We start from the raw sequence: 27351 nt of genomic DNA, 5'->3' as shown, positions 1-27351 counted from the left end.
GATTCAAAGATTCCTCACACACTTACTACTATTGAGCCAGGTATCACCTATACTATATCTGTGTCAGGCTGAAGCCATTTTAGTTGGGGTCTTTGGTCTGCCACACTTTATGCTAATTTAAAAAGCCCACTGCAACAACATTGCAAAAAAGACTTCAAAAGCTTTTAACCTAATCCTATGTAGCTTCTTCTCCGGTAATAACACTCTACTAACCAAAGCATACAGAACTTTGCCAGACCAATCCTTAAATACAGCTCACCTGTCTGGAACCCACACCGCATTTTAGACATAAATACATTAGAAAATGTCCAGAGATACTTTACGAGAAGAGTCCTCCACTCCTCTACTCGCAACAGTATACCATACGCAACCAGACTTGAAATCCTAGTCTTAGAAAGCTTGGAGCTTTGTTGCCTTAAACATGACCTAAGCATAGCCCATAAAATCATCGGCTACATTGTCCTTCCTGTCAATGACTACTTCAGCTTCAACCACAACAATACACAAGCACATAACAGATACAAACTCAAAGTAAACCACTCCAAACTTGACTGTAGAAAATATGACTTCAGCAACCAAGTTGCATGGAACTCACTACTGGTCTCTCTTGTTTCATCACCAACCTCCCAAAACTTTACCCTTAGACTATCTGCTGCTGACCTCACCCGATTCCTAAGAGGTCAGTAAGGGACATGCGTAAGTGCACCAGCATGGCTACCATCCCTATCCTAAACGTCTCTCTCATTAGTACCATTATCATGTATATAAGCAGTGTTATTTCTTTGTACACTACCAATATCAACTTGACAAATATTAAATAAATAAAAATAAATAAATAAATAAATAATGAAGGAAGGAAGGAAGGAAGGAAGGAAGGAAGGAAGGAAGGAAGGAAGGAAGGAAGGTATTCTTCATTGTGGAAAATTGAGAAGGGAAATTGCATCAAGGCTATCTGTATGTAGCCATAACAAATTCTTTCAAGATAGTCACAGTCATCCTTTGTCTTCGCACTGCTGCACCTGCATGGAAGGAGATGGGTGAATTCTTGCCAGATGGCAGTTGAAGATTGGTTAACGTGATGGACTTGGGGTGTAGGGACAAAGGCTTGAACTTTCAACTGGGTGGATAAACCCCGAGACTTCAGATTCAGTTGTCTCCCAGATGTGCTAACATGGGTTTGCTAATAAATTGGAACTTTGAGAAATACTTTGCATTAGACTCTGGTTTAGTTTTGGATGCTATTTGGAACCCTGACACTAACCTGAATCTCCCTTAAAATTAATCTAGCTACCGCAAATCTTTGGGGCCAATCCATAATCAATAATCTCAATACTCTTCTATAACAAGGGTCAATCCATTGACTTTCCACTCTCATGTCTTCCTCATCTTCCGACTAGGACCACTCCCCCAGTGTCACATCAGCCCCCTCTAGTGGCTCCTCAGGCTCACTCAAGTCACTTTCTCCCTCATTATCGCTCTCTGCTTCATCTGTCAACCCCCTGGCCCAGAGTATCCAGAGAGGCCTGGCTCAGACTCCTCAGAATCTGACATGACTTTGAGATGGACAAGGAGCACTCACAACAAGGAGTACAGTACTTATATAGCTTTTTTGTGTAATTCAGTCTTTGAAATATATATTAAAAAATCACATATAAAAATCTATTCGTATCCTAAAGAATAAATTAACATCAAATATTATTATTAACATTTTAAAGTTATAGGCTGCTGTGATCAAATGCTTATTCACACTAAGGAAAGAATATGATGAGCCTGTCTAAAATTGCCCATGCTCCTAGGAATCCTGGGACTCATAGTTCCAGCAGGTCTGACTTGTATCTTTATAGGATATTATTATTATTATTATTATTATTATTATTATTAAAAATTTTCAATAACATAGTTAAGTCATGTAACAATGATGCAAATATCACTAATATGTGCATCATGTACTCTTCAGGGTACATATTTCATGGTCCATTAATTAGAGGGCTAATTAGTAATTAAATAAACCCAATATTGAATTTAGTTTTTTTTTCTTAAGCATTTCATTTGCCTTTGCTTTTGAATGACATTGAAATGATCTAGCATTCTATGCCTCCAAGTCCCACGTAGGTTTATTGGGCAGCGATTAGCTACAGTGATCTCTCGGTTAGCGCGGGGGTTACGTTCCAAGACCTCCCGCGCTAACCGATTTCCGCGTTATACTGGATGCGGAAGTAAAAACCACCATCTGCGCATGTGCGCCATTTTTTTCATGGCCGCACATGCGCAGATGGTGGAGTTTGCGTGTGGGTGGCGGGGAAGACCAAGGGAAGTTTCCTTCAGCCGCCCAACAGCTGATCTGCTCCGCAGCGCGGAAGCAGCGAGGAGCCGAAGATGGGGTAAAGGCAAAGGGGAAACCCCATCTTCGGCTCCTCGCTGCTGCCGCGCTGCGGAGCGGATCAGGTGTTGGGCGGCTGAAGGAACCTTCCCTTGGTCTTCCTGCCGCCCAGGCAAAGGGGAAACTCCAAGATCGCTTGCCGCTTGCCGCTTTGCAGCTTGGAGCCTTGCTTCGCCTCCTTCGCTGCAATAGGCAAGCGGCAAGCGGCAAGCGATCTTGAGAAAGAGAGAGAAAGGAGGGCGACTTGCCAGTCCACGCCCCCCTGGATGAACAGCCTTGCATGGCCCCAGCGCCGGGCTCCGCTGTTGCCTCCGCCCCCATTCGGCTCTGCAGCTGAGAGGCCTTCCCGGCAGAGCCCTCCCCAACAGCTCCCGCTGCCAGCGCAAAAAAGAAAAGAAAAAGAAATCCCCAAAAGAGGCAGGCACAAAGCGGGGGCACAAGGGGAGCTGCCCGGCAGAGGTTGCTTTTTTTCTTCTCGTGGGCAAGTGGAGGGGGGGAGAGAGAAGGGAGGAAGAGAGTGTGAGAGAGGAAGAAAGAGAGAGAGAAATGATAGAAAAAAGGGGAGAAAAAAGAGAAATGAGAAAATGATTGAAGCATAGTGACAGGAAAGAAAGAGAAAGAGACAGAGAAGTGACTCTTGGTGATGACGTATGACGTCATCGGGTGGGAAAAACCGTGGTATAGCAAAAAAACCGTGGAGTATTTTTTAATTAATATTTTTTGAAAAACCGCGTTGCAGCGTTTCGCACTAATCGAGACCGTGCTAATCGAGGGATCACTGTATAACTGAATTCAGCCCTCATCAAACCATAGAAATATATTAAACCAATGCTTTCTTCCCCAGAATTTGCCCCATTCTAATATGGTAAGGTTCTGGTGAATTCTGGGAATGGTGGAAGGCTATTGTTTGTTTGTTTGTTTGTTTGTTTGTTTGTTTGTTTGTTTGTTTGTTTGTTTATTTATTTGATTTGATTTGATTTGATTTGATTTGATTTGATTTGATTTGATTTGATTTGATTTGATTTGATTTGATTTGATTTGATTTGATTTGATTTGATTTGATTTGTATGCCGCCCCTCCTTGCAGACTCGGGGCGGCTAACAAGAGCAATAAAACAGTATATAACAAAATCCAATACTAAAAACAGTTAAAAGCCCATTATATAAAAAACAATCATACATACAGACATACCATGCATAAAATTGTAAAGACCTAGGGGGAAGTGTATTTCAGTTCCTCCATGCCTGGCGGCAGAGGTGGGTTTTAAGCAGCTTTCGAAAGGCAAGGAGGGTGAGGGCAATTCTAATCTCTGAGGGTAGTTGGTTCCAGACGGCCAGGGCCGCCACAGAGAAGGCTCTTCCTCTGGGTCCCGCCAAGCGACATTGTTTGGTTGACGGGACCCGGAGAAGACCCACTCTGTGGGACCTAACCTATTGTTCTTATGCTAGTGCTTCTAAATAACGGTGGGCTGAGAATGCTGCATAACATTTTTTTTTAAAATTCTTCTAAGGGAAAGGGAATATTAGGGACCAAGATCAGTAACATTACACTCTCTGAGACCCATAGGCTAAAGTTTTATTTCCTGTTGCTTAAGCAGAAAACACTTGCTCCGAGTCTTCGGAGAGGGGCGGCATACAAATCTAATAAATTATTATTATTATTATTATATTATTATTATTATTATTATTATTATTATTATTATTATATTAGAACCTGGAAAATATTACAAAGTGAAAAAGAAGTAGACTTATTAAATCAGTATTAATTTTTACCAAACATACTTTCATTACATACTGTTCATCAAACAAAACTCTGGTGTTCAATGTTTTTCCCCCCTTTAATAGATTTGCTGTGAATTAGAAGAGTGTCAGAATCCATGCCTGGAACTGGATCCTATGGAATATGGATGTGACCAACTTCTTATTTACCAGCAAGAGAATTACGTAGCAAATGGGGATGAAATTTTTTTGCTAATGAAAGATGTTATCAGCAGAAGACATCCTGAAATGGCACCAAATAGTAGAACTTCTTCCACTGAAGCTGTGGCTGGAAGTGCTCCACTTTCGCAAGGATCTTCTGGCATTATGGAACTATATGGTTCGGATATTGAACCACAGCCAAATGTTGTGAACTTTATAGAAAACCCTCAAGATCATAATGGATCAGTGCAAGCCCATGCTGATGTTAACATAGATCTTGTGAGTCCTGACAGTGGCCTTGCTACTATTAGAAGCAGCAGGTCATCTAAGGAGAGCTCAGTTTTTCTTAGTGATGATAGTCCAGTAGCAGAAGGGGGTGTATCTCATCACAGTTTTCTTTCTGGATTTGACTCTTACAGTCCCATTCCTGAAGGAGCAGTTGCTGAAGAAGAAAAACCTCCATCTGGAAATAGCAGTGACAATTATGATCTTTTCCATTTTGATTTAGTGCCTATGCCATCAGTTGAGACATTGTCTTCACATTTGGTGGACTGTTCTGTGGATGATTTCTCCCATGACAGTGGTTCATCAGAGGAACAGTTGTCAGCTAGTTCAAAAGCAGATGACAAGATAAATCTATCGGAATGTGATATTGCAAGTTATTCAATAGACTTTAGAAGAAGAAATGAGGGTGATGATACAGTAACATTGGATGAATCTGGCCACCAAGAAGAAAATCACAGAAGTTTCTCTGATAATAAATCAAATGTGGTTGACTTGGAAAATGAATTTTCCTCTTGTCCAGAAATCTTGAAAAATGATGAGAGAAGAACTCCACCAACCCCAATGAATAGCCTTGTAGAAACATCACCTTTAGATAGTGGGCCACCTTTATTTTATCCACAAGATATAATTGAAAGAATTAATGAAATCGATCACATTAAAAATCCTCATTCTCGCATTAGATATGGGAGCTGGTGGGAAGGTTTTGAATTAGATTCCAAAAATGTTGATGCGTGGAATTCAACTGAGCCAGAATCTGTATTTCAGAGTCCTGATTCATGGAAAGGTTATAAAGTAAATACGTTGCTGAGACCGCAAACTGATAGAAGAGCATCGGACTCGGCATGTATACAAAAGCAACCAAAACATATGGAATTTTCAAGAACAGATGCTTGGAAAAAACCATTTAGTCCTGCCCAAAATACATTTGAATATCAACAGACAGATGATGAACAGCAAATAGAAGAATATGCTAATGTGTGGAATTCCAGTCAACCAGTTGGTGGACAGTGGAATAATAGTGGAAATATAAAGACAAACCAGCCTAATGTTTGGGCAGAGTTTGATCATGATATCTCAAGACCCACAGAACATCCATGGAATGTTCCTCCAGTGGACTTTGACCACTTTTCACAAAATTTTGATAAATATTCCATGTCTAAACCTTTGCTGGAATTCTCTGTAGATAATTTAAGTGACAATCCAAAAAACCAAATTGATTTCAATTCTCAAAACAACAGGCAGGATAGTTCATTAGAAAATCACACACCATATAAAAATGCACAATCTAGTTTTGGCATTGTGCATAAAGATGTTAAATTAATTACAGAAAATCATAGTAACACCAAGTCGGACAATACCACCATATGGGATCCCTGTGATTCAAATATCAGGAAAGATATGCTTGGTTCTTGGGAAGATCCCTTTCTGTCATACAAAGATCCAGAATTTGTTACATCAAATACAGGTGAAGATCTGATTGTTTCTCCACCAGATACAAACTATTCAACATCTGATTCATGTGTGTCACCCACAGGCGTTGGAGATGAAAAAGAAAGTGAAGACAAATATTCTGACAAAAAGCCAATCTTTGACCAAATAAGAAACTCAAATTCAGATGAAACTGAAACAGAAATATATGATTTATCTGATAATAAGTCATTGCCACAAACATTTCCTATATGTTCATCTGATTACAGTGAAGCTTGGAAACTAACCCATAATAATGAGAAACAAGTAGAAATTGAATATTCTGATCTTAATATAACAAATGCTGTTGTATATGATTCAGAACAAAAAGTTGCAGAGTTTTTATCAGGTGACTATGATGTTGATGACAGTAGTGCTTCTGAAAATAGTGGAATGATGTTGATCCCTGCGCAAAAAGTTAATAATTCCCCTCTAAGTAGTATTGTGTGCACAATAGAAGAAAATGGTGAGAGGAATAATGAAATCATTTTTGAAGACATAGGATCTCCTCATTTTGAACCAAATGATACAGAAAATGACATTTTAGTTAATTATCAAAACAATCAATCAGATCAAGAAAATAAACCTCCAAATAAGCAATTTGACCAAAAGGCTCAACATCTTCAGCACGATCAAGAAGTTACATTGGAGGATGACAGCTTAGTTCACTCCTCAACATTGGAAGTCATTGAAAATAAAACTATTGTAGAGTCACTCCCTCTTAATGGTATTAGAAATGAAACAATGCAAAATGACATGCCATTGTCACTTTTACTACCTCTTTCATATGCTAATAGTTCAGAAGAAAGCAGAACAATTTCTGATTATCCCAGTTCACCAGAAAAAACAATAACTAGTGGAAGCCTAGAAGAAGTAGCAGCAGAACCACCAGAAGTAAATATACCATTTTCCAATTGGAATCACCTTATCACAGAGGAAAAAAATGAGGTAACCCAAGACGGTAATGCAAAATGTGTTGTTACATCTCCCAAAGAAGATAATGATAATCTGGATCATTTTAACACAATTGAATATAAAAACTACCATTCAGGGGGATGGTCTACACTAGTTTCTAAACCTTTTGAAAAAGATTTGTCTGAAGAAAATATTCCTGATATGGAAAGTCCCTCTTCAATTTCTCCCAGAGAAGAATTTAATCAGAGGAACCATTATCCAATGACGGTTGAAGATCAAAACATGATTAATGGATCAGAAATGAATGCTTCAGAGCTAGGACAATCAAATCTTCTTTTGCACACTGAAGAACCACCATCAACAGGAGAAGAGTCAACCCCTAATTTGAATACTGATAAATTTGAATTGGAAAGTTGTGACAATATTTCAGAAATGCTTGACATTGAAGACACAACTTCAATTGACGAATATCAAAGAATTTCACAGAATCTAGATGCAGAAGATATTGAACCACTGGATGCAACAGATAAGCCACAAACAAATAATTTATTACCATATAAATTTGATTCTTGTGAATTAAGTGAAACTCCTGAAAGTGTGGACAGTGATAATGAGTTCACTCATGAAAACTGTATTGATATTATACTGCATCATGAATTGTCCCAAATCCTTGATGCTTGGAATACATCAATGAGTGAAGAACTGCAGTTTGCTGGATTAAGCTCCATGAAGAATGAAATATCAGTAGGATCAAGTAACTCCCCAGCAAACACTTCCTTCAAAATTACTGGTGAGGAAGATAATAGCAGTGGTGGGTCCATTAATAATGATATATACTCAGGTCCAACAAGCCCAGATATAAGTGATTCTTCAACTAATATACATACCAGGGAGAATTTTCAAGGAAGTAATACTCAAAGTGAAGGTGTATGGGATGTTCCAAATGATATCAAAATAGATGGCTCTGGAAAGGAATCCCTTGAAAATAAAAGCCAAGAAGATTTCGAAACCAACACTGATCACAAAGTTCCTAAAAATTTAGTTCTTTGGAATGCTCATGTGGATGATGATACATCTTCGTTATCAAGTCCTGGAACAGATGAAGTTTCAGAATGTTCAAATATACATCAGGGAGGAATAGAATCTGATTTAGACTCTGACAAATTGGAGGATGCTACGAGAGAGAATGAATCTTCGCATTTCCACGAAACCAATCTTATAGTTGGTTCCAAAAATTCAAATGGTCAACCTGAGTTGAAGGAAAATATTCACATGGATGCATTAAATAAAACCTCTGAAGATGAAGATATTATAACAGAAGACTATGCCCATGAAATATCTGAATATTTTATAGAAAAGGAAGTCGATCAGGAAGATGTACAGAATCACATTGAACAAACATCTACTGTAAATAATGAAGAAATGTTTCATCCAAAAAATTTAGATGCCTGGGATATTCTGCTGCAAGATAATGCAAAAAGTGCATTAGATGAAAATAAAAAATCCATAGAGGAATGTTTTGGATTTCCAGATGACACATTTGAATGGTGGAATTTGGAAAAACCAAATGAGAGTTCACTGGGATTGAATTCGGGGAATGGTTTACAAAGAAACTATGCAGGAGTTACCCCTAATAACACATGGGCAGTGAATCCAAAAACGAACAAACATGTTGAAGAACCAAGTTTTACAGGTACTTCCACGTATGAAAAAGAATCTAACAATATACATGAATATAAAAATGAGGAGCCTGTGCTGACTCATTGGTATGAAGGATCAGATCGAGCCTGCGCAAACATTGGAGAATATGATGGGTTACCGGGGTCACATACTGATGAAACAGAAAGAAAACAAGAACCGTCTCTTAATACTGTTAAACAAACTGGTTCAGAACACTGGCAGACAAGCCTGTTAAATGCTGTTGCTCAGGAAGATCTAAAACTTGATACAAGTATGATAACTAGAAATAGATTTGTCCCTAGAATAATAAATCAATACAATGAAATGCAGCAAGAAACTATTGACAAATCTCCATCTGATCCTTCCCTACCTTTGGGCTCAACACCAACTGAAGAAAGAATTATCGAAGGAAACTCATTTGTTCCTGACATATTACAGAACAGCACTTCAGAAAACGGACAGATATTTAGTATTGATCCAGATTTGTGGACTGATGTAGACCAGCCCTTCATTTTGAAAACCAGCAGAGAAAACCCAGATATATTAAATCACTTTGATCAAGATAGCAGTTCCCAGGCTTCAAGCAGTCCTGATGTTTGCCAGTATGAAAGCAAAGAAACATATGCACAAACCTCTGTCCTAGCTGAACACGAGGAGCTTGACATGATGTCCCCCATTTTGTTAAAAGACACTGATTTTCATTTTAATCAGCAACAGGCAATTGATAGGGTGGAATCATCTCCTGAAGAGAATGACTCATGTCCTTCAAATGAGAATAAGAACATCTATCAAGGAACATCTCCAAAGGACAAACTATCTGAAGTTGAAAAAGAAAATATTAATCAGGAATCTCTTTTGGCCACAGATAATTTTATGTGTGATAATTTTCCTGGAAATGATCATTTTTCAGCCTTTGGCCATGTAACAAGACCAGTGGACCAGCTGAAAACAATGCATACTGCACTCGATGACAATGAAAAAGAATACAGTATGAATAACCTACCAATGTTGAACAACAAATGTATGATGCTGAATGAAATTAATCCTTTAACAGTCATTGACGAATTGGAGAAAACAGAAATTCATCCAACACTTACAAAGAAACAATCACCACAAGCCTCATTAGAGGAAAAGGAAGAGGTCCTGTATAATTCAGAAATACAACATTCTTCAGATAGTCTACAAAATGTTCAAAATACACAGGAAAACTATAGCCCAGAGTTTATAGAATCACCCCATAAACAATTAAGACTAGCACGTGTTTCTCCTTTGGGTTTGGACACTCTTCAAAAAGAAAGCATGAGCATTTTAGGATCTAATGCTACTGTCATAAAAGATACTGCTGCCGAATATTCTCAACAGGGTTGGGGATCCCTGTTATTAGAATCCGATGGGACTCCTGGATCTTCATGTACTTTGAAAGCATTTGAGTTTGAAACAGATTCAAGTAATATTGAATCCCCAGTTGCTGGTAGTGAAATGGACATTTTGGAATCTAAAGTTACCTGTTCAAAAAATGAGGTTGCAGAAGATCAAGAAAATCAAGGCTGGGAGTCATTTTTAGTAGAATCTGATGAGAAATCGCAACCCTCGTGTGTTTTTGAAAAAACTATGGATGAAATATATTCAAATAGTATTGATTCGCCAACTAGGGAAGATGAAGATAATCTTTTAGAAAAGAAAGCTGATGATGTAAATAGCAAGGCTGGAGAAAGTTCTGAAAACTGGGGCTCTTTATTGCTGGACTCTGAAGTAATTCCCGAGTCAACACATTTGAGTAAATGTGAATACAAAGCAAAATCAGCTCATAGCGATTCACCACCAGATGGGGTCATAAGCATAGACAATGGTGAGTAAAATTAGCACATTTATTAATGTAAGATTTTTTTTCTAGGCAAATAAAATATTTTTTGCATATATTATAACCATGATTTAGAAATAAATTATGAAAACTTTTCTAAGTAAAATGTAAAAATGGAGATACTTTTTAATATATATATATATATTTATTTATTTATTTTAAAAAGACTTTATTAAAAATAAATATTCAAAATCAATAACACATTAAAAGTATTTTTAGAGACATTCATTTACTCTCACACACTAAAGATGCAATATTCTTTTCCACCTGTGAATTGTCTAGCATGTCTTATTTTAAGTGAAAAACTATGCTAAGTAAAACATAAAATTAAATAATAAGAGGCTGTACAAATCAATTGATAACTGCTTTCATGCTTAAAATTAGCAGGAAGAATAGAATAGAATAGAATTTAGAATAGAATAGAATAGAAGAATAGAATAGAATTTTATTGGCCATGTATGATTGAACACACAAGGAATTTGTCTTGGTGCATATGCTCTCAGCGTACATAAAATAAAATATACATTTGTCAAGAATCATGTGGTACAACACTTAATGATTGGCATAGGAGTCAAATAAGCAATGAAGAAGCAATATTAATAAAAATCTTAGGATATAAGCAACGTTACAGTCATACAGTCAACATGGGAGGAAATGGGTGAAAGGAATGATGAGGAAAACTAGTAGAATAGAAGTGCAGATTTATTAGAAAGTCTGACAGTGTTGAGGGAATTATTTGTTTAGTAGAGTGGCGTTGACTGCTTTAACTAAAACTTTTTTTGTTTAATTTCAGAAGCTGTCTGTGATGTGTTTAATTTTGATAGTAAAGAGACCAAGTTCCCAGAAAGGACAAGAAAAGAAGATAGACAATTACAGGAAGCAGAAGAACAGTCTTCTTTAGAAATGGATTATGTCCTTATTAGTGGTGAAGAACATGTATCTTTGACAAAGGACTTATTGGTAACACAAGAAAGCAATTTCCCTTCAGCAGTTGCTGAACAAATGGATTCTCTTGAAACGTTTTCAGCAGATACATTACAGTCAATTTCCATAATAAATGAAAGCGAAGGACAGTCTAGTCTGGAGAATGAATGGGACTCTTTTTACTTAGAAGAGAAAAGTTATGATGTTGTGCCTGAAAAACGGGAAGGTGAAAAGAAATCGCCCAGCATCCTTGTACAAGACCAGGAGTGGACTATAGTAGGCCAAAATAGAGAGCATGCGGTATCATCTGAAGAGAATTGTAGTAAGCCAGTCACAATAGAGTCACTTTGCAGACAATCTATTAACGAATTAGACCATGTTTTAAGCCAGGAACTGACCTCTGAGACCCAAATTGAAATCCCACTAGATAAAAGCTCTTACCAAGCCTGGGAACAAGAGGACAAGATTGCATGTGATACCAAAACAGATGCTCCTTTCTTGCAAGTGGTTGCAACTGATGTTGAACTGGGTGATCATCCACAACAACCTCCTGGAGAGAGCATGATTAAAGAACAAGAAACAGAAGATGAGATTCCATCTGCGGACAATGAAAGACTTCTCCATCAAACAGTAGGGTAAGAACAGAGCTATAAATGTTAAGGCCTATAAATATCATTAATGAGTTTATTATTGATGAATGTATTTGTACATTTCAGAAGGTTGCTCATGCCAAAGCAAGGGGGGTGGATAGCAATAATAGCATTTAGATTTCATAGTGCTTTTATAGCCCTCTCTAAGCAGTTTACGGAATCAGCATATTGCCCACAACAATCTGGACCCTCATTTTACCCACTTAGGAACACTGGAAGGCTGAGTCAACCTTGAGCAGGTGGTGAGACTTGAACTGCTGAACTACAGCTAGCAGTTAGCTGAAGTAGTTTGCAGTGCTGCACATGTACAGTATCTGAGCTTCCTTTTATGCAAGGCAGATATCTAACTTTTACCAACCTCTCCTATATTCTGCAGCAATCCAGTATAAAGCAATTCTATGAAACCGTCCGAGTCCTAATGTTCCCCTTTATTCGTATCCATTTCATGTATTCATAATTATGTTTCTACTTATATCTGTTATCTAATACATGGCTGACAAAAATAATAAATAAAATAAACAATTTCAGCAAGTGATGGTATGCAATGAAGACATTGACAACGAAGCATTGATGATCGGTACTGACTGCATCTATTGAAAGGATATTCAATTTTTGAATTACATTTAGAGTTGTATAGTCTTGTTGTACATGTTGTAGGAAGAAAATAACAGGTATCCCAAAATCAAATGGAGCCTGGTGGTACTTTTTCTAAGTAACAGTATTATTAAATGGCATAAGATGTTGTGAGCTTCAGTTCACTTCATCAAATGCATAAATCCCAGCGACCGGTCAGGTCACACAGAGTGGGCCTTCTCCAGGTCCCATCAACTAGACAATGTCATTTGGCGGGACCTAGGGCAAAAGCCTTCTCTGTGAGGGCCCTGGCCTTCTGAATCAGCTCCCCCCGGAGATTCGTACTGCCCCCATCCTCCTTGCCTTCCGTAAGAGTCTTAAGACTCATTTATGCCACCAGTCTTGGGGCTATTATATCTTTGCCCCCTGGCCAGTGGATGTATTGAGAGAAAGTGGATTGAATGAAACAACTGTTTTTATGGTTTGGGTTTTTAAAAAAATTTAAAGTGATTAATTGGATTAAGATGTTTCATATTGTTTTATTGTATGTTGTCAGCCGTCCCGAGTCCTCGGAGAGGGGTGGCATAAAAGTCCAATCAATCAATCAATCGAATCAATCAATCAATCAATCAACCAACTAACCATTCAATAGACACTGTGCCAGACAGGGGCGGATTCTAACTTACCTCCCTGCCGGTTTGTTTCCTCTCGCGCCTCATGGGTGCATGTGTGCTTTGCGCATGCTCACACATACACGTTGTGGGGAGGGAATGGGTGTGGGCATATGCGCATCACTGGGTTCGCCATCACTGATCTACAGTATAGACTTCTTGACCATTGTTCTCAACCTTCACAGATTCTTGGGTAGAATTTGGGCAAGCTTGGGATGTGGCTTACCTGTGAGATACTGCAGAGGAAGAAATGCTGATGTGACTCTTACATATCCATTCATTCAGTTCTGTGAGTCCTGTGTGGATATGTTAAACATGAAGTGATTTCACTGGAGCATGAAAGCTTGCTATAACAAGTTAATTGTGATTTCACTTTTTTCTGCACTCCTGTGCTTCCGTGCATTACTCATTGATGTCTTTTCTCAGAATGCTATGTAATTCTTGCAAAATACAGTGGTACCTCTACTTAAGAACTTAATTCGTTCCGTGACCAGGGTCTTAAGTAGAAAAGTTTGTAAGTAGAAGCAATTTTTCCCATAGGAACCAAAGTAAAAGCAAATAATGCGTGCAAACCCATTAGGAAAGAAATAAAAGCTTGGAATTTGGGTGGGAGGAGGAGGAGGAAGAAGAGGAGGAGGAGGAGAGTCATTGCCCAGAGCGAAGGGAGAGTTTCTTTTCTCTGGGTGCTGGCAGTGGTTTATTCCCTGCCCAGAGAAAGAAAAATGCTTTGTTCGCTCTGGACTGCCAAAGCTTCCTTAACCACCACCGAAAGGCTCCTCTGGCAACCCTGATGGCCGGGATTAAAGGGGGAATGGCAAGAAACTGCCCGAGCCTTCGTGCCACTCTCAAATTTCCTGGGAAATTTTTCCAGGCTCCGGTTCTTAAGTAGAAAATGGTTCTTAAAAAGAGGCAAAAAAATCTTGAACACCCGGTTCTTAATTAGAAAAGTTCTTAAGTAGAGGCATTCTTAGGTAGAGTAGAGGTACCACTGTATATTGCAAATGTTTTAATTTGTCGTCTTGAGGATGTCCCTTTTAGCTGCAGATGACCACAATGTTTGAGGCATATAAACATTTTTGGTTTTTCTCCTTCCTCTTATATTTTGCATAAACTGCACCACCTAACCAGGGGCAGGTTCCCCTTACCTCCATATTGGTGCACTGCATGTGCATCGTGACATTTCGAGCATGTGCAGAAGCAAAAAACCCGCTGAAAATTGCTTGTTTCCTTGTGCAATTTTACTTCTGCTCATGTACAAAAGCCAAAAAAGCCAAAAATTAGTATTAAAAAAAAGGCGCTGCGTACAGACTGACAAAGACAGCACTGGAGCTTTCGTGTGAAAATTGCGCAATCAGCCGGCCATTACCGGACTACCGCACCAGGGCGCACCAGTAGGAACCCATCTCTGCACCTAACCTGGTCTATTAGAGTAGGTTTTCCCCATATAAAGACAGCTAACTTTATCAAGCAATTTTATCTCTTATCTTGCTTTTATAGATCTCAGCAAATATTTCATAACATTAGATTACTAATTTGAGATAAACTTATGCATTTAAGCCATTTTTTTGCAATCCACATAAAATATGAAAGTTAACATCTCATTTGTTCATGGCTTTTTTTACTTATATACACAGACTATATTGTGTGTGTGTGTGTGTGTGTGTGTGATGTGTATATGTAATATTTCCCTGGATGAGAAATAGAGAAACGAGGTTTTTTTTAAAAGAAGCTGGAAGCCCCCACCTTTCTTAATAGCTCTTAAGGATAAAGAAATAGATAGCTCTATTCATAAGCAAATTCTCTGCAGCAAAGATAGGTTTGCCCTCAACCACAATAGGAATTGCCCTTAATTGCATCAGCTCCAACCAAATGTAGCTCAGACAATCTACAGAGACAGCTATGCCCCCCTACAACAGCCGATAGCGTACATGTTCTTGCACAGAAACAGGAGGTTCAAAGAATTTATTTGGGTTTATGTTACTAGTCCTTTCTTATAAGTGACCCTGGAACCAAAATATAATTGTATGTACTGGTTACAATCAAAATCCCAGATATACAAAATGATTTTAATTTTGAAAGCTGAGAACTGAATGGGAACTAGCTTGCTCCATAGGTCAATTTTAATCAACTGGCAGGAATTTTAGCATTAGCAAGTCTCTGAAATGGGAAAGGCTATTTTTGATGATATGACAGATATAACTCTGTATGGAAATGACTACATATCTCTTAATGCTATTTTCTACACACTGACACATATTTAAAGATACTTTTCAAGGAATTTAATTTAATTTATTAAATTTATAAGCTGGCCAAGTCCTTCTGGACTCTGGGCAGCATACATCAAGTAAAAACAATGTAAAAACAATGTAAAATCCCTAAAATAAAAGTTTAGTTTGGTTTAATTGGATTTGTATGCCGCTCCTCTCCGAGGATTCCGGGCGGCTCACAGCATATATAAAAGACATAACAATACAGTTTACTCAATTAATATACTTAAAAGATTCTTAAAAATTATTATTTTAAAACATTCATTAACATTCACTCAATAGATCACATTAAAGACATTCGTTGGTCAGGGGGAAAATCTAGCATTCAGCTTTTACTTCCTGGAAGTTAAGCATTCTTTATTTCTAGCTGAAGCTAGATGGTATTGCTCAAGATGGTATTGTTCAGAAGGAAAATAAATAACCTTTTAATTAATTGGATAATTAAAAATAATTTAAAAAAAGGGGGGGGGGGTTTGCCTAGAGATCCCAGTAAAAAATCTCTATTCTGCCTGAAGATACCCATTGAATCTGCCCTCTTTTGCGTTGTTTTTTCTCCACCACTATATGGCTTCAATTTCAATTTAAGTGATTGAAGATTATAAGAAGCTATCCAACGCACAGCTTCAAACTTAGAAACATAGAAACATAGAAGATTGATGGCAGAAAAAGACCTCATGGTCCATCCACTCTGCCCTTATACTGTTTCCTATATTTTATCTTAGGATGGATATATGTTTATCCCAGGCATGTTTAAATTCAGTTACTGTGGATTTACCAACCACGTCTGCTGGAAGTTGGTTCCAAGCATCTACTACTCTTTCAGTAAAATAATTTTTTCTCATGTTGCTTCTGATCTTTCCCCCAATTAACCTGATTGTGCCCCCTTGTTCTTGGGTTCATTTTCCTATTAAAAACACTTCCCACCTGAACCTTATTTAACCCTTTAACATATTTAAATGTTTCGATCATGTCCCCCCTTTCCCTTCTGTCCTCCAGAGTCCAGATTATACAGATTGAGTTCATGAAGTCTTTCCTGATAAGTTTTATGCTTAAGACTTTCCACCATTTTTGTAGCCCGTCTTTGGACCCGTTCAATTTTGTCAATATCTTGTTGTTTATTTGTATTTATTTGTTTATTTTGTCCAATACACAATACATATAGAAGAGAATAGACATGAGGTAATATATATAAAGAAAAATATAAAAGAGGAGAAGATATATGAAAGGAAGAAAATATATATGAGATAAAGGAAAGACAATTGGACAGGGGACGAAAGGCACACTAGTGCACTTATGTACGCCCCTTACTGACCTCTTAGGAACCTGGAGAGGTCAATTGTGGATAGTCTAAGGGAGAAATGTTGGGGGTTAGGGGTTGACACTATTGAGTCTGGTAATGAGTTCCACGCTTCGACAACTCGATTGCTAAAGTCATATTTTTTACAGTCAAGTTTGTAGCGGTTAATATTAAGTTTGAATCTGTTGCGTGCTCTTATGTTGTGGTTGAAGCTGAAGTAGTCATTGACAGGTAGGACGTTGCAGCATATGATCTTGTGGGCAATACTTAAATCCTGTTTTAGGCGTCGTAGTTCTAAGCTTTCTAGACCCAGGATTGTTAGTCTATTTTCGTAGGGTATTCTGTTTCGAATGGAGGAGTGAAGAGCTCTTCTGGTGAAATATCTTTTTGTAACTGATTATATGAGATTTATTTTATTTGGCTTTCAGAACTCTGTTATTGTCACTAACAATTATTCTTAATAGAAGTCTGTTCGGGTTTGAGCGCCCATTTAGAATGGCTGATTGGCTATGCACAGCGTGGTATCCAAAAAGCAGGTGATCATCTTCCTTATTTAGAACTGGGATCGGTCATGTGATCAGAAAAATGGTGAAGATCTCCGTTTCTAGTAAGCTGCTATGGGAAGGAGAGCCTGAAACGAAGTCCTAAAGCAGCTTTGCACTTGTCCTATTGCAAAACTGCTTATAAAAAAAACCCGAGGAAGGTAAGTACGCCGTTTGCACGGAGCCATCGGCAAAGATGGGTGGTTTTTCTATTTTAAACAGCTCTATTGTTGCAGTTCATTGGGAGGGAGGCGAGGGAGAAGGGAATATGCATCAGCAGGATTTGCAAAACCTTTGCTTGTCTCGTAAGGAAATTAAGCAGCTGTGACTTGAAATTCAGTCACATCTGGTTAGGAAACTACCTTCTTTTCAGAGATAGGTCGAGTTGTGCAAGATGACGTGATTTTTTGTAATTAACGATATGAACTTTTACTGTGTATTTTAATTGCATAATCCTCATTAGTATGAGGATACTCTGCATAGCCTTTTGAAGAGCAAAGAAAGGCACTTGCCCTATCTAAAATCTTGCTTAACTAAGGGGAAGCAACTAAATGCACTTGAGATTGTTATCAATCTTAACAGCAGTAGAAGAGGCGATTGTGCTGTTTTAGGTCCTTTTCTGTCAGTGAGAGGCATATAAGGTTTCTTTCTTGAAGTGTCTCTCTGGCTGTTCAGAAGGAATTGGGTTTCAAGTGGACAAAGTGTGGAGAACACAAAGCTTGAAAAAAAGGAGCAAGCATTTCTTTCAAATACACGTAGAATTGTGGCTCTTTAGTTTTGTCTGCCAGGAAAAAAAATATTTCTGTGGGAAACTTGATTTCAGAAAATGCTTTGGGCAGTTCAAGAAATAACCGCATGCACAACAGCTTTCGGAAAACAAAACACTTAAAGAGGAGGATTTAATAGAAATGTAGGAATAGGATGGAGGATCAGTGCTGTGTCTTCTTAAAGCCACGAGAGGTTGATGTGATTGGAGCTTTGTTGGAGTGTAAGTCTCACATCAGCCATGTACTCTGCACAGCTCATTTATTCTCCTGAGTCTGTAAGATGGAACTTGTAATGCTTTGCCTCGTGAGGCTGGTTGAAAAAGAAGGAGCTTATAAAATTGTAAAGCATTGCATGTTAAAAAAAATACTTAGGAAGTTGACTGTTTTCGTGGGGTCCTCTTCCTCATCTCCTTTTATTACTTTTTATTGCTTCTGAAGAAAAACGAAGTGTTTTCTATGCTTGAGAAAAATGGAACCTTTATAGTTATTTCCCATCCAGGCTGCCAAGAATCTACAGTATAGCTTCTTGCTCTATATTAAATCAAGGGGTTAGAAAATGTATTCAGTTTTATATTGAATAAGTTAGTTGGAAGCAGCCTTCCCATCATTAATTCCTTGTCTTTTGTAAATTCCATTCAGCTAATTGTGTGTATAACTTATAATTCCCTTCCATTGATGCTGCACCATCTCTTTGAAATTCCTGTCTCATGGCCACCATATTTTTAGATTTTGTAAATCCCAATATGACCCACTTAGAATCCATAGAAATTCTGTTGCTAAGATCTGACTGGTTAATGCTTATGTCCTCAGTTCTGATATTTCTTACTTTATGATCCCTGCCTCCCTTTAGAAATAATTTTACATTTTTTGTCACCTGAGAATTTCAATGTCAATATTCTTGATTTAATTAGTAAATCAAGCTCATTAGGCTACACTAGCCTGTTAAAATTGTATTTATCCAAAATGTTCTTTGCTTCAGTTCAGTGAACCCTGTAATGGGGGATTGGCACTCTGAGCTCTGCTATGGTGCCTCAGTTGCTGCCAAATCTTTGAATATTATAGTTTCACGAATAAGCCATTGGCATTTTATAATATGTAACATTTAGCATCAAATTCTAATAGTTGATTCATGAAGGTGATAGTACATTTAAAAATAAACATTTTTTTACAGAAGTTCTATAAAAAGAACCTTCAATCCAATGCAGTTGCTGGCTTATAATACAGGAAAAGGTTGTTTTCCCGGGCCATTCTCTCTAGCTTCAGAATTTTAAAAAGTTATGTGGATTTTTTTTAAAATATGACTTTTTGGGGAGAAATATTCAATTCCAGTTCCAAACCAGGAGAAAGGCACTGGTGACAAGATGGAGGCTGGAGGCGGATTGGAAAGATGGCTTAATGCAGCTGAACCCCAGGGGTGATTCTGAGCAGCTGACCACATGGAGTTGAGAGTGTGGGCTTTGCACTTGAGCTTCCTGTTCTTGGGCAAGAACATGTATTCTATTGGCTGTGGTCAGACTCCCATGGGGCCATGTAAGGGTTATGTAGGGATCATAGCTGGCTCTAAAGGCAAAATACAAATTCTAGGTGTTTGAGCTAAGTTTGATTGAAGTTTTTGAAGGTGATGCAGTAATTCCTATTTTGACTTAATGACTTTGCCCTGTTCAGCCTCTTGGGTGAGGGCTAATGTGCCTTTGTTCAGACTTTGCTACAGGGAGTAATGGATTATCAAATCTGCTTGGGGGCAGGAGCTGGGGCTCTGAGTTTCTGTCTCCCTTTAGATTTTTTTATTTCTCTTTTAGGGGAAATATTTTATCCTGCCTGTCAGTAATTTCTGAGAGTCTCAAGATGGGTGAACAGTGCAGTCAGGCGGTAGGGAAAGCAAGAAGAATGCTTGGCTGCATAGCTAGAGGTATAACAAGCAGGAAGAGGGAGATTGTGATCCCTCTGTATAGAGTGCTGCTGAGACCACATTTGGAACTGTGTTCAGTCCTGGAGACCTCACCTACAAAAAAGATATTGACAAAATTGAACGGGTCTAAAGACAGGCTACAAAAATGGTGGAAGGTGTAAGCATAAAACTTATCAGGAAAGACTTAATGAACTCAATCTGTATAGTTTGGAGGACAGAAGGGAAAGGGGGGACATGATCGAAACATTTAAATATGTTAAAGGATTAAATAAGGTTCAGGAGGGAAGTGTTTTTAATAGGAAAGTGAACACAGGAACATGGGGGCACACTCTCAGGTTTGTTGGGGAAAAGATCAGAAGCAACATGAGAAAAAATTATTTTACTGAAAGAGTAGTAGGTGCTTGGAACAATCTTCCAGCAGATGTGGTTAGTAAATCCACAGTAACTGAATTTAAACATGTCTGGGATAAACACATATCCATCCTAAGATAAAATACAGGAAATAGTATAAGGGCAGACTAGTTGGACCATGAGGTCTTTTTCTGCCGTCAATCTTCTATGTTTCTATGTTTTAAAAAATATATTCCTCAAAATATTTCATTCTTCTAGGAGGGGAGGGGGGGAGTCTTCCCACAACTTATTAGTTGGGATCAAGTCATTTTTTGTCTTGATGGTGACCACATAGATAGATTTTTTACCATAAATGATCCATTTCTAACTTGGTCTTTCAAGTCTTCCAATATTGTATTCAGTACTATTTAACTGCTGGCATTGAAATCTTTTTAAGGTATACTTTATGTATTTTACCTTTTGTTTCTTAACTGTCTTGGTATTTAACAGTTTTAGATTTGCATGAAGAGTTCTAATAAACCATTTGAAAATGGTTTGGAAATTTTTTGGCTCTGGCATAATTGCAGTGCTACTCTGATGTTCATTACAACAACCCATCTTTTTTCAAGCTTCTGTGCATGCCTGAAAAATAGATGCCAGTGATTTAAGTAATCCACTCATTAAGTTTAATGCGACTCTTTAAAACATCATTTCCCCCCTCAGACCCAGTGAAAGCCTGAATAAAGCGAGGCTGCTTTCATGATTAGCCCAGAGGTACTGAGGTCTAAAACACTTTGAATAATTTTATAAATGTACACAACAATAATTACCTGTACCGCTTAAGCAGTTTAATCAGCTAAAATTGCCTACAATTAATCTGTTAGCAAATTATGAATTGTTTGCTTTTTTTAAAAGCACCAATCTTTGTGATACCGGTAGCTTGAAATTCCCTTCTGCAAAGAAGCATTTGATCGTTCATGAGATAGAACAGATTATGGATTTTTTTCGGAAGTGAGAAAATATGGTCTATATCTCAATTGAAAACTAAGGAAAATGTTTCTTCTTGTCAATTATTGCTTTTTCCAAATTACAGTTATACTTAATGAGAAATTAGAGCCATTGTAGTCAATTAACCATGTGAGTTTTAAATCAATCCATGGAGTTTTACCTAAAGCTAATATAGTTAATTGAGTAAGATTTCTTTCATGCCTAATTAATGTTGGCTTATTGATCATCTATCTATCTGTCTAGCTATCTATTCATCCCAAAGTTATCTCCCCTCCACAGAAGTTATGGTAGTACTATATCCTTCCGGCTCCAATTGAAGGTTGGTCCTTACTTTTAAATCCCTTCATAGCATGGATCCCATCTATCAGAAGAACTGTCTCACCCCAAAGAAATTGGCCTTCCACACACCCATACTGGCCGATAAGGCATGCTATGGACTCCAGCTGAAAGGGTCCCAGAGAAGAGCCTTTTCAACATGGCTTTTGATCTCTGGAACATTATGCCCCCCCCCCCCCAAGGTGAGAGCCGCACATCCCTTTTGGCCTTCTGAAAGGGTATTAAGATCTGGCCTGAGATCCCAGTGGGAGTGCATCATTCTGCAGGTGGTTAACAGACTAACCTAAGATCCCACCTTCCCTTCCCTTTTGCTACTTTTCTCCATCTTTGTTAATTTTAAGATATTGATTCCTTTGATGTTTTAACGTTTTTATCAGCTTTTTAAAAGTTGTAAGCCACAGGCTAGATCCGTGATGGTGAACCTATGGCACAGGTGCCACGGCTGGCATGCGGAGCCATATAAGAGAGTGCATGAGTTGTTGCCCTGTGTCAGCTCCAGTGTGAATGTGCACGCTGGCCAACTGATTTTCGGCCTTGGGAAAGGCCATTTCACTCTCCGGATGCTTCAGGAAAGCTTCCCTGAAGCCCTGGAGGCAAAAAATATTACCCAACGGACAAACCAGAAGTTCGGAAAATGTATTTCCGGTTTGCCCGTTGGGTGATTTTTTTTCCACCTCCGGGCAGTGGTGGGTTCCTACTGGTATGATCCAGAGTGTTGAACTGGTAGGTGCAAAAACTAATGCAATTTTTTTCTCTCTGTGGGAAGAAGCCCTCCTGCCCACCCTTGTCTTAATGCTGATCCTTATTCTTCATCTGAAACAGAGCAGAAAAGCTCCTTCTCAGGAGAAGTCGGGGAAAAATTGAGGAAAATTGCGTTCCTACCATCAAGTTTGTTCCTACCAGTGTGGATCTCTGTACCGAACCAGTAGGAACCCGCCACTGTCTCCGGGGCTTCAGAAAGGCCTGTACACATGCATGAAGGGGGGGGGCAGCGTATGGGAAGGATGGAAGGCGGTGGGAATGTGAACGCATGGTAGCTCGCCCATAACCCCCCTTTTGGCACCCAAACAAAAAAAGTTCACCATCACTGGATTAGATGGACAGTTATATAAGTTGAATAAATAATTGAACATAATAAACCTGTGACCTACTGTACCTTCCTTCCTCCCTCCGTCCCTCCCTCCCTCCTATCCATCCATCCATCCATCCATCCATCATTGTGGCTAAGAAAAAGGAAGCCGAGGACAGGATTTCTTAAGGAAGTATAACAGAAGCTTAACAGAAGCTTTGCCTTCTGTTAAACTACAGCTACCATGGTTTCCCAGGCAGTGTGACTGTTTGGCAGTATTTTTTAGTATTGTGGGAACCAAAGCCCAAAATATGATCAGAATGCCAAGTTTGGTGGAAAAGTCTCCTTTAGATGATCAGCAAGTCAAAAATAGCAGTCATTATTAGTTATGATTTCCCCCCCATTCAGCTGTAGTACAAACATTAGCAGACAATATTTATAACCCCATATTGTACCGCATATATAAATATGTGCTTACAGAGCAATTTCCTAATACAGCAATTGATTGTGGATACTGACACATGATTTAAAATGTCCATGTTAAGAAATATGTCCAAGGTAAAGCATTTTTTACAATTTGGGGAGGGGACAGATTCAAGTCAGGATACCTTGGAGTAATACCTGAAATTTTCTTGTCAAATTATTCGGAAGTGTTTGCCATTAATTTATTTTCCTAGGGCTGATAAAGAGTGGCCAGGCCAAAGATATCCAGTTGGTTTCATGCTTATGGTAGGACTCAGAAGTTACAGTCTCTCAGTTTCTCTCAGTCTCTCAGTTTCTAGTCTGGCTCCTTAACCCCTACACCAAATTGGCTCTTATTCTTTACATGGAATACTTTAATTATAATTTGTTAATTAAATAGTGTGTGTGTGTATGTATCTACATTGGTTTGTGGCAAATTCATCAAATTAAATAGATAGTAGCTAGTAAATTATATCTCCCTGTAGGTTATCAGATTAATTAGGTCTTCTCACATGATTGTAATGTAAGTTGTAAGTAAAAGACGGGGTTTATTTTTTGTTGACCCATGTAGTTATTGTTGTCTGGACTAGTCTCTGAAGTTTTCTCGCAGCATTTTTAGAAATGTTTGTCATTTCTTTTTTCCTAGGGCTAACAGAGAGTGACTGTTGTAAAATCTAAACTGGCTATGCTTTTTATAGATGCCCTGTATAATATATATCATATATATATCACATGTTTTTTTGCTGAATTTGAAAATTAAGGGAGACTAGGATAGATCTATTTCGGCCTTATTTTGGCCTCATCAGCTAGCCATATCCTCACTGGGACTTGAACCTGCAAACCTTTTCCTTGTAAGGCAGAGAATTAACCTCTAGGCTACAGTATCCAATCCTTTCAGCTCTGCATCAGGGAAGGGTTACATATTTTTGTGTCGAATCACCCTGATGTATTGAAGGAACCTCACAGCTCCTTTTTTGCCTCTCGGCCCAACCCAGGGCCATTTCCAAGGCAGTTAATTTTATTGATAGCCGACAATTCTATCTGTATGTGTCACATGTTTTTTTTGCTGAATTTGAAAATTAAGGGAGACTAGGATAGATCCATTTCGGCCTTATTTTGGCCTCATCAGCTAGCCATACCCTCACTGGGACTTGAACCTGCAAACCTTTTCCTTGTAAGGCAGAGAATTAACCTCTAGGCTACAGTATCCAATCCTTTCAGCTCTGCATCAGGGAAGGGTTACATATTTTTGTGTCGAATCACCCTGATGTATTGAAGGAACCTCACAGCTCCTTTTTTGCCTCTCGGCCCAACCCAGGGCCATTTCCAAGGCAGTTAATTTTATTGATAGCCGACAATTCTATCTGTATGTGTCACATGTTTTTTTGCTGAATTTGAAAATTAAGGGAGACTAGGATAGATCTATTTCGGCCTTATTTTGGCCTCATCAGCTAGCCATACCCTCACTGGGACTTGAATCATATTGAATATATAATATATATATCTTTGTCCATACTCATATGATTTGTGTATTCTGCACGAGTCAAAAAGAGGGCTGTGAAAATATCTACAGACCCCTCACATCCTGGACATAAATTAATACCCTCAAAACAACGCTACAACTAATTCCCACAACACTTTCAAATTATTTACTAAGTGATTATTTATTTATTTAGATAGATTGATTGATTGATTGGACTTATGTGCCGCACCTCTCCGTGGACTCGGAGTCGGGGTTGCTCACAATATATCAATAAAACACCATACATAAAACACATCTAAATCCAATTAACATAAATAATTAGTTAAAATATTCTAAAGAGCTAAACATTTAAAAATCAATCATTCAAAAACACACTGCAAACACCCTACACATTCGCTGGGCAGAGGCTGGGATCTAATGATCCCAAGCCTGGCGGCATAGATAAGTTTTCAGATTCTTATGAAAGGCAAGAAGGGTGGAGGCAGTGTGAATCTCTGGGGAGAGCTGATCCCAGAGGGCAGGGCCCCCCATAGAGAAGGCCCTTCCCCTAGGACCTGCCAAGTGATATTGTCTAGTTCAGTTTTTTTCAACCAGTGTGCCGTGGCACACTAGTGTGCCGTGAGACATGGTCAGGTGTGCCGTGGGGAAATTAAACATGGGTCCCCAAACTACCATTCCTGCCAGAATATCTCTTTTGTGTTCATTGAAACAGGCCCAGGTTTCACACTAGTGAGTATAAATACATTTATAAACTGTATTATTAACTATATGTATAATATGTACTGCGTTAGAGTGTCATTTTGTGTCATTTTGGTTGGTGATGTGCCCCAGGATTTTGTAAATGTAAAAAATGTGCCGCGGCTCAAAAAAGGTTGAAAATCACTGGTCTAGTTGACGGGAGCTGGAGAAGGCCGACTCTGTGGGACCTAACTGGATGCTGGGCTTCATGCGGCAGAAGGTAGGCCTATAAGTAATCTAGTCCCATGCCATGTAGGGCTTTATAGGTCATAACCAACACTTTGAATCGTATTACTATTATTCTTCTCATCCTTCCTTTTACCTATCTCCTCCCACTTCCGACTATAACCTTGTTGCTTGTATCTCTACGACTTATGTTATTTTATTTGTTTCCTAATATGATTTGATTGCTTATTAGTAACCTATGACTATAACTAAGTGTTGTATCTTATGATTCTTGATGAATGTATTTTTTTCTTTTATGTTCTCTGAGAACATACGTACCAAAGACAAATTCCTTGTGTGTCCAATCACACTTGGCCAATAAAGAATTCTATATACTAAGACATTAAGAACTATAAGGGGCATGCATAGGTGCACCAATGTGCCTACCGTCCCTGTCCTAATGTCCTCTTTTTATTCATATCCATTTCATGTACTGTATTAATACATGTTAGACAAATAAATATATAAATAAAAAATACTATCTCGTTTGTGCATAACATGTAATGTGAATGTAGCAATATTATGTTAAATCTTGTTTAGATATTACTTTTAAATTATTTTTAAGCATTGTGTATATTGTATATACGTTATATATATTATACTGTACTTTGTTTGTCTACATTTATAAGCCGCCCTTATCCAATGGACTCAGGGCGGTGTACAAGATAAAAACAATTACAAAATTTAAAACCCTGAACACTAAACATACTAGCAGACGGAGCATAGTGTTCACTCTCAACTGCCCTATACATTCATAATATGTGCACACTCACATATACATATGTGTACATAAAATATCATGTATTTTATGTATATATTATGCATAAAACAAACTAGATAGCACAATGCTTTAGTTTACACAACATATTAAAACTATGCTTGAGTTTCTATATTATTCTGAAAAAGTTATATAACCCCATTAGTCTAATCTAGCATGTTGTGCAAATCTGTTTTTGAGTGAATAACAGATCTATGCATGTTCGTGCAGAAGTGAAGTCTACTGTACTTTCATTTCACTAAATATATCCAGGATTTCAGCTTGAGAGAAAAGCTTCATAGGGAATTTTTTTTGCCGGCAATGAAGATAAAAGTTTTAACCTTGGAGTAAGTCTCACTGAAAGGATATTCTGAGATTCTACTCATTGTAAAATATTCACATAAGATTTGTTCTTTAATGGGCTAGAGGCATATTGTGCTGTTAACTCCTAAATTGTTTGGTTTTGTCAAAGTACAATATGAACCCATCCATATTTAGAAACAATATTGTTTAGCATGAAATTGTATCTAGGTTAACACATCTTAATAAGCCAAGACTTGTTACCCAGTTTTAACTAGATTCACCTATAATGCCTGTCATAAAATATGTTTTGTGAATCACAATGACTGGGCTTAGTGTGTGTGTGTGTGTGTGTGTGTGTATGTGTTTGTAGCCAGTATCTTGTTTGTATGTAGCCAGTATCTATCCTAATAATCATTCAGGTTCTATATAGAACACAGATGAGTATCTATATAGGGATACTTCCAGCTTAGACATTATTCAATATAAATTCTTAAAGGCAATAACCTGCTTTTTACATTGCACTGTTATCTTTC

General features: G+C 38.1%; 1 protein-coding gene across 4 annotated transcripts in view; it reads left to right on the top strand.

Annotated features, from left to right (window-relative positions):
* The window catches only part of PRUNE2 (prune homolog 2 with BCH domain), a 102842-nt gene that overhangs the window by 48978 nt on the left and 26513 nt on the right, over positions 1-27351 (top strand). For 2 of the 4 annotated variants that reach the window (XM_070742698.1, XM_070742700.1), the window contains exon 1: positions 17484-17592. Coding sequence is in view for 1 of the 4 variants with exons in the window: in XM_070742697.1 (XP_070598798.1) it covers positions 4225-10495; positions 11301-12066 (7037 nt within the window). In the remaining 3 variants the exon portion in view is untranslated. Of the gene's footprint in view, positions 1-4224; positions 10496-11300; positions 12067-17468; positions 17593-27351 lie in introns of those variants that run through there. The other 2 variants (XM_070742697.1, XM_070742699.1) reach the window with 2 other exon arrangements.

Source organism: Erythrolamprus reginae, chromosome 2 (assembly GCF_031021105.1).
Source record: "Erythrolamprus reginae isolate rEryReg1 chromosome 2, rEryReg1.hap1, whole genome shotgun sequence".
Lineage (NCBI taxonomy): Eukaryota > Metazoa > Chordata > Lepidosauria > Squamata > Dipsadidae > Erythrolamprus > Erythrolamprus reginae.
This window is presented reverse-complemented; position numbering and strand designations above follow the sequence as displayed.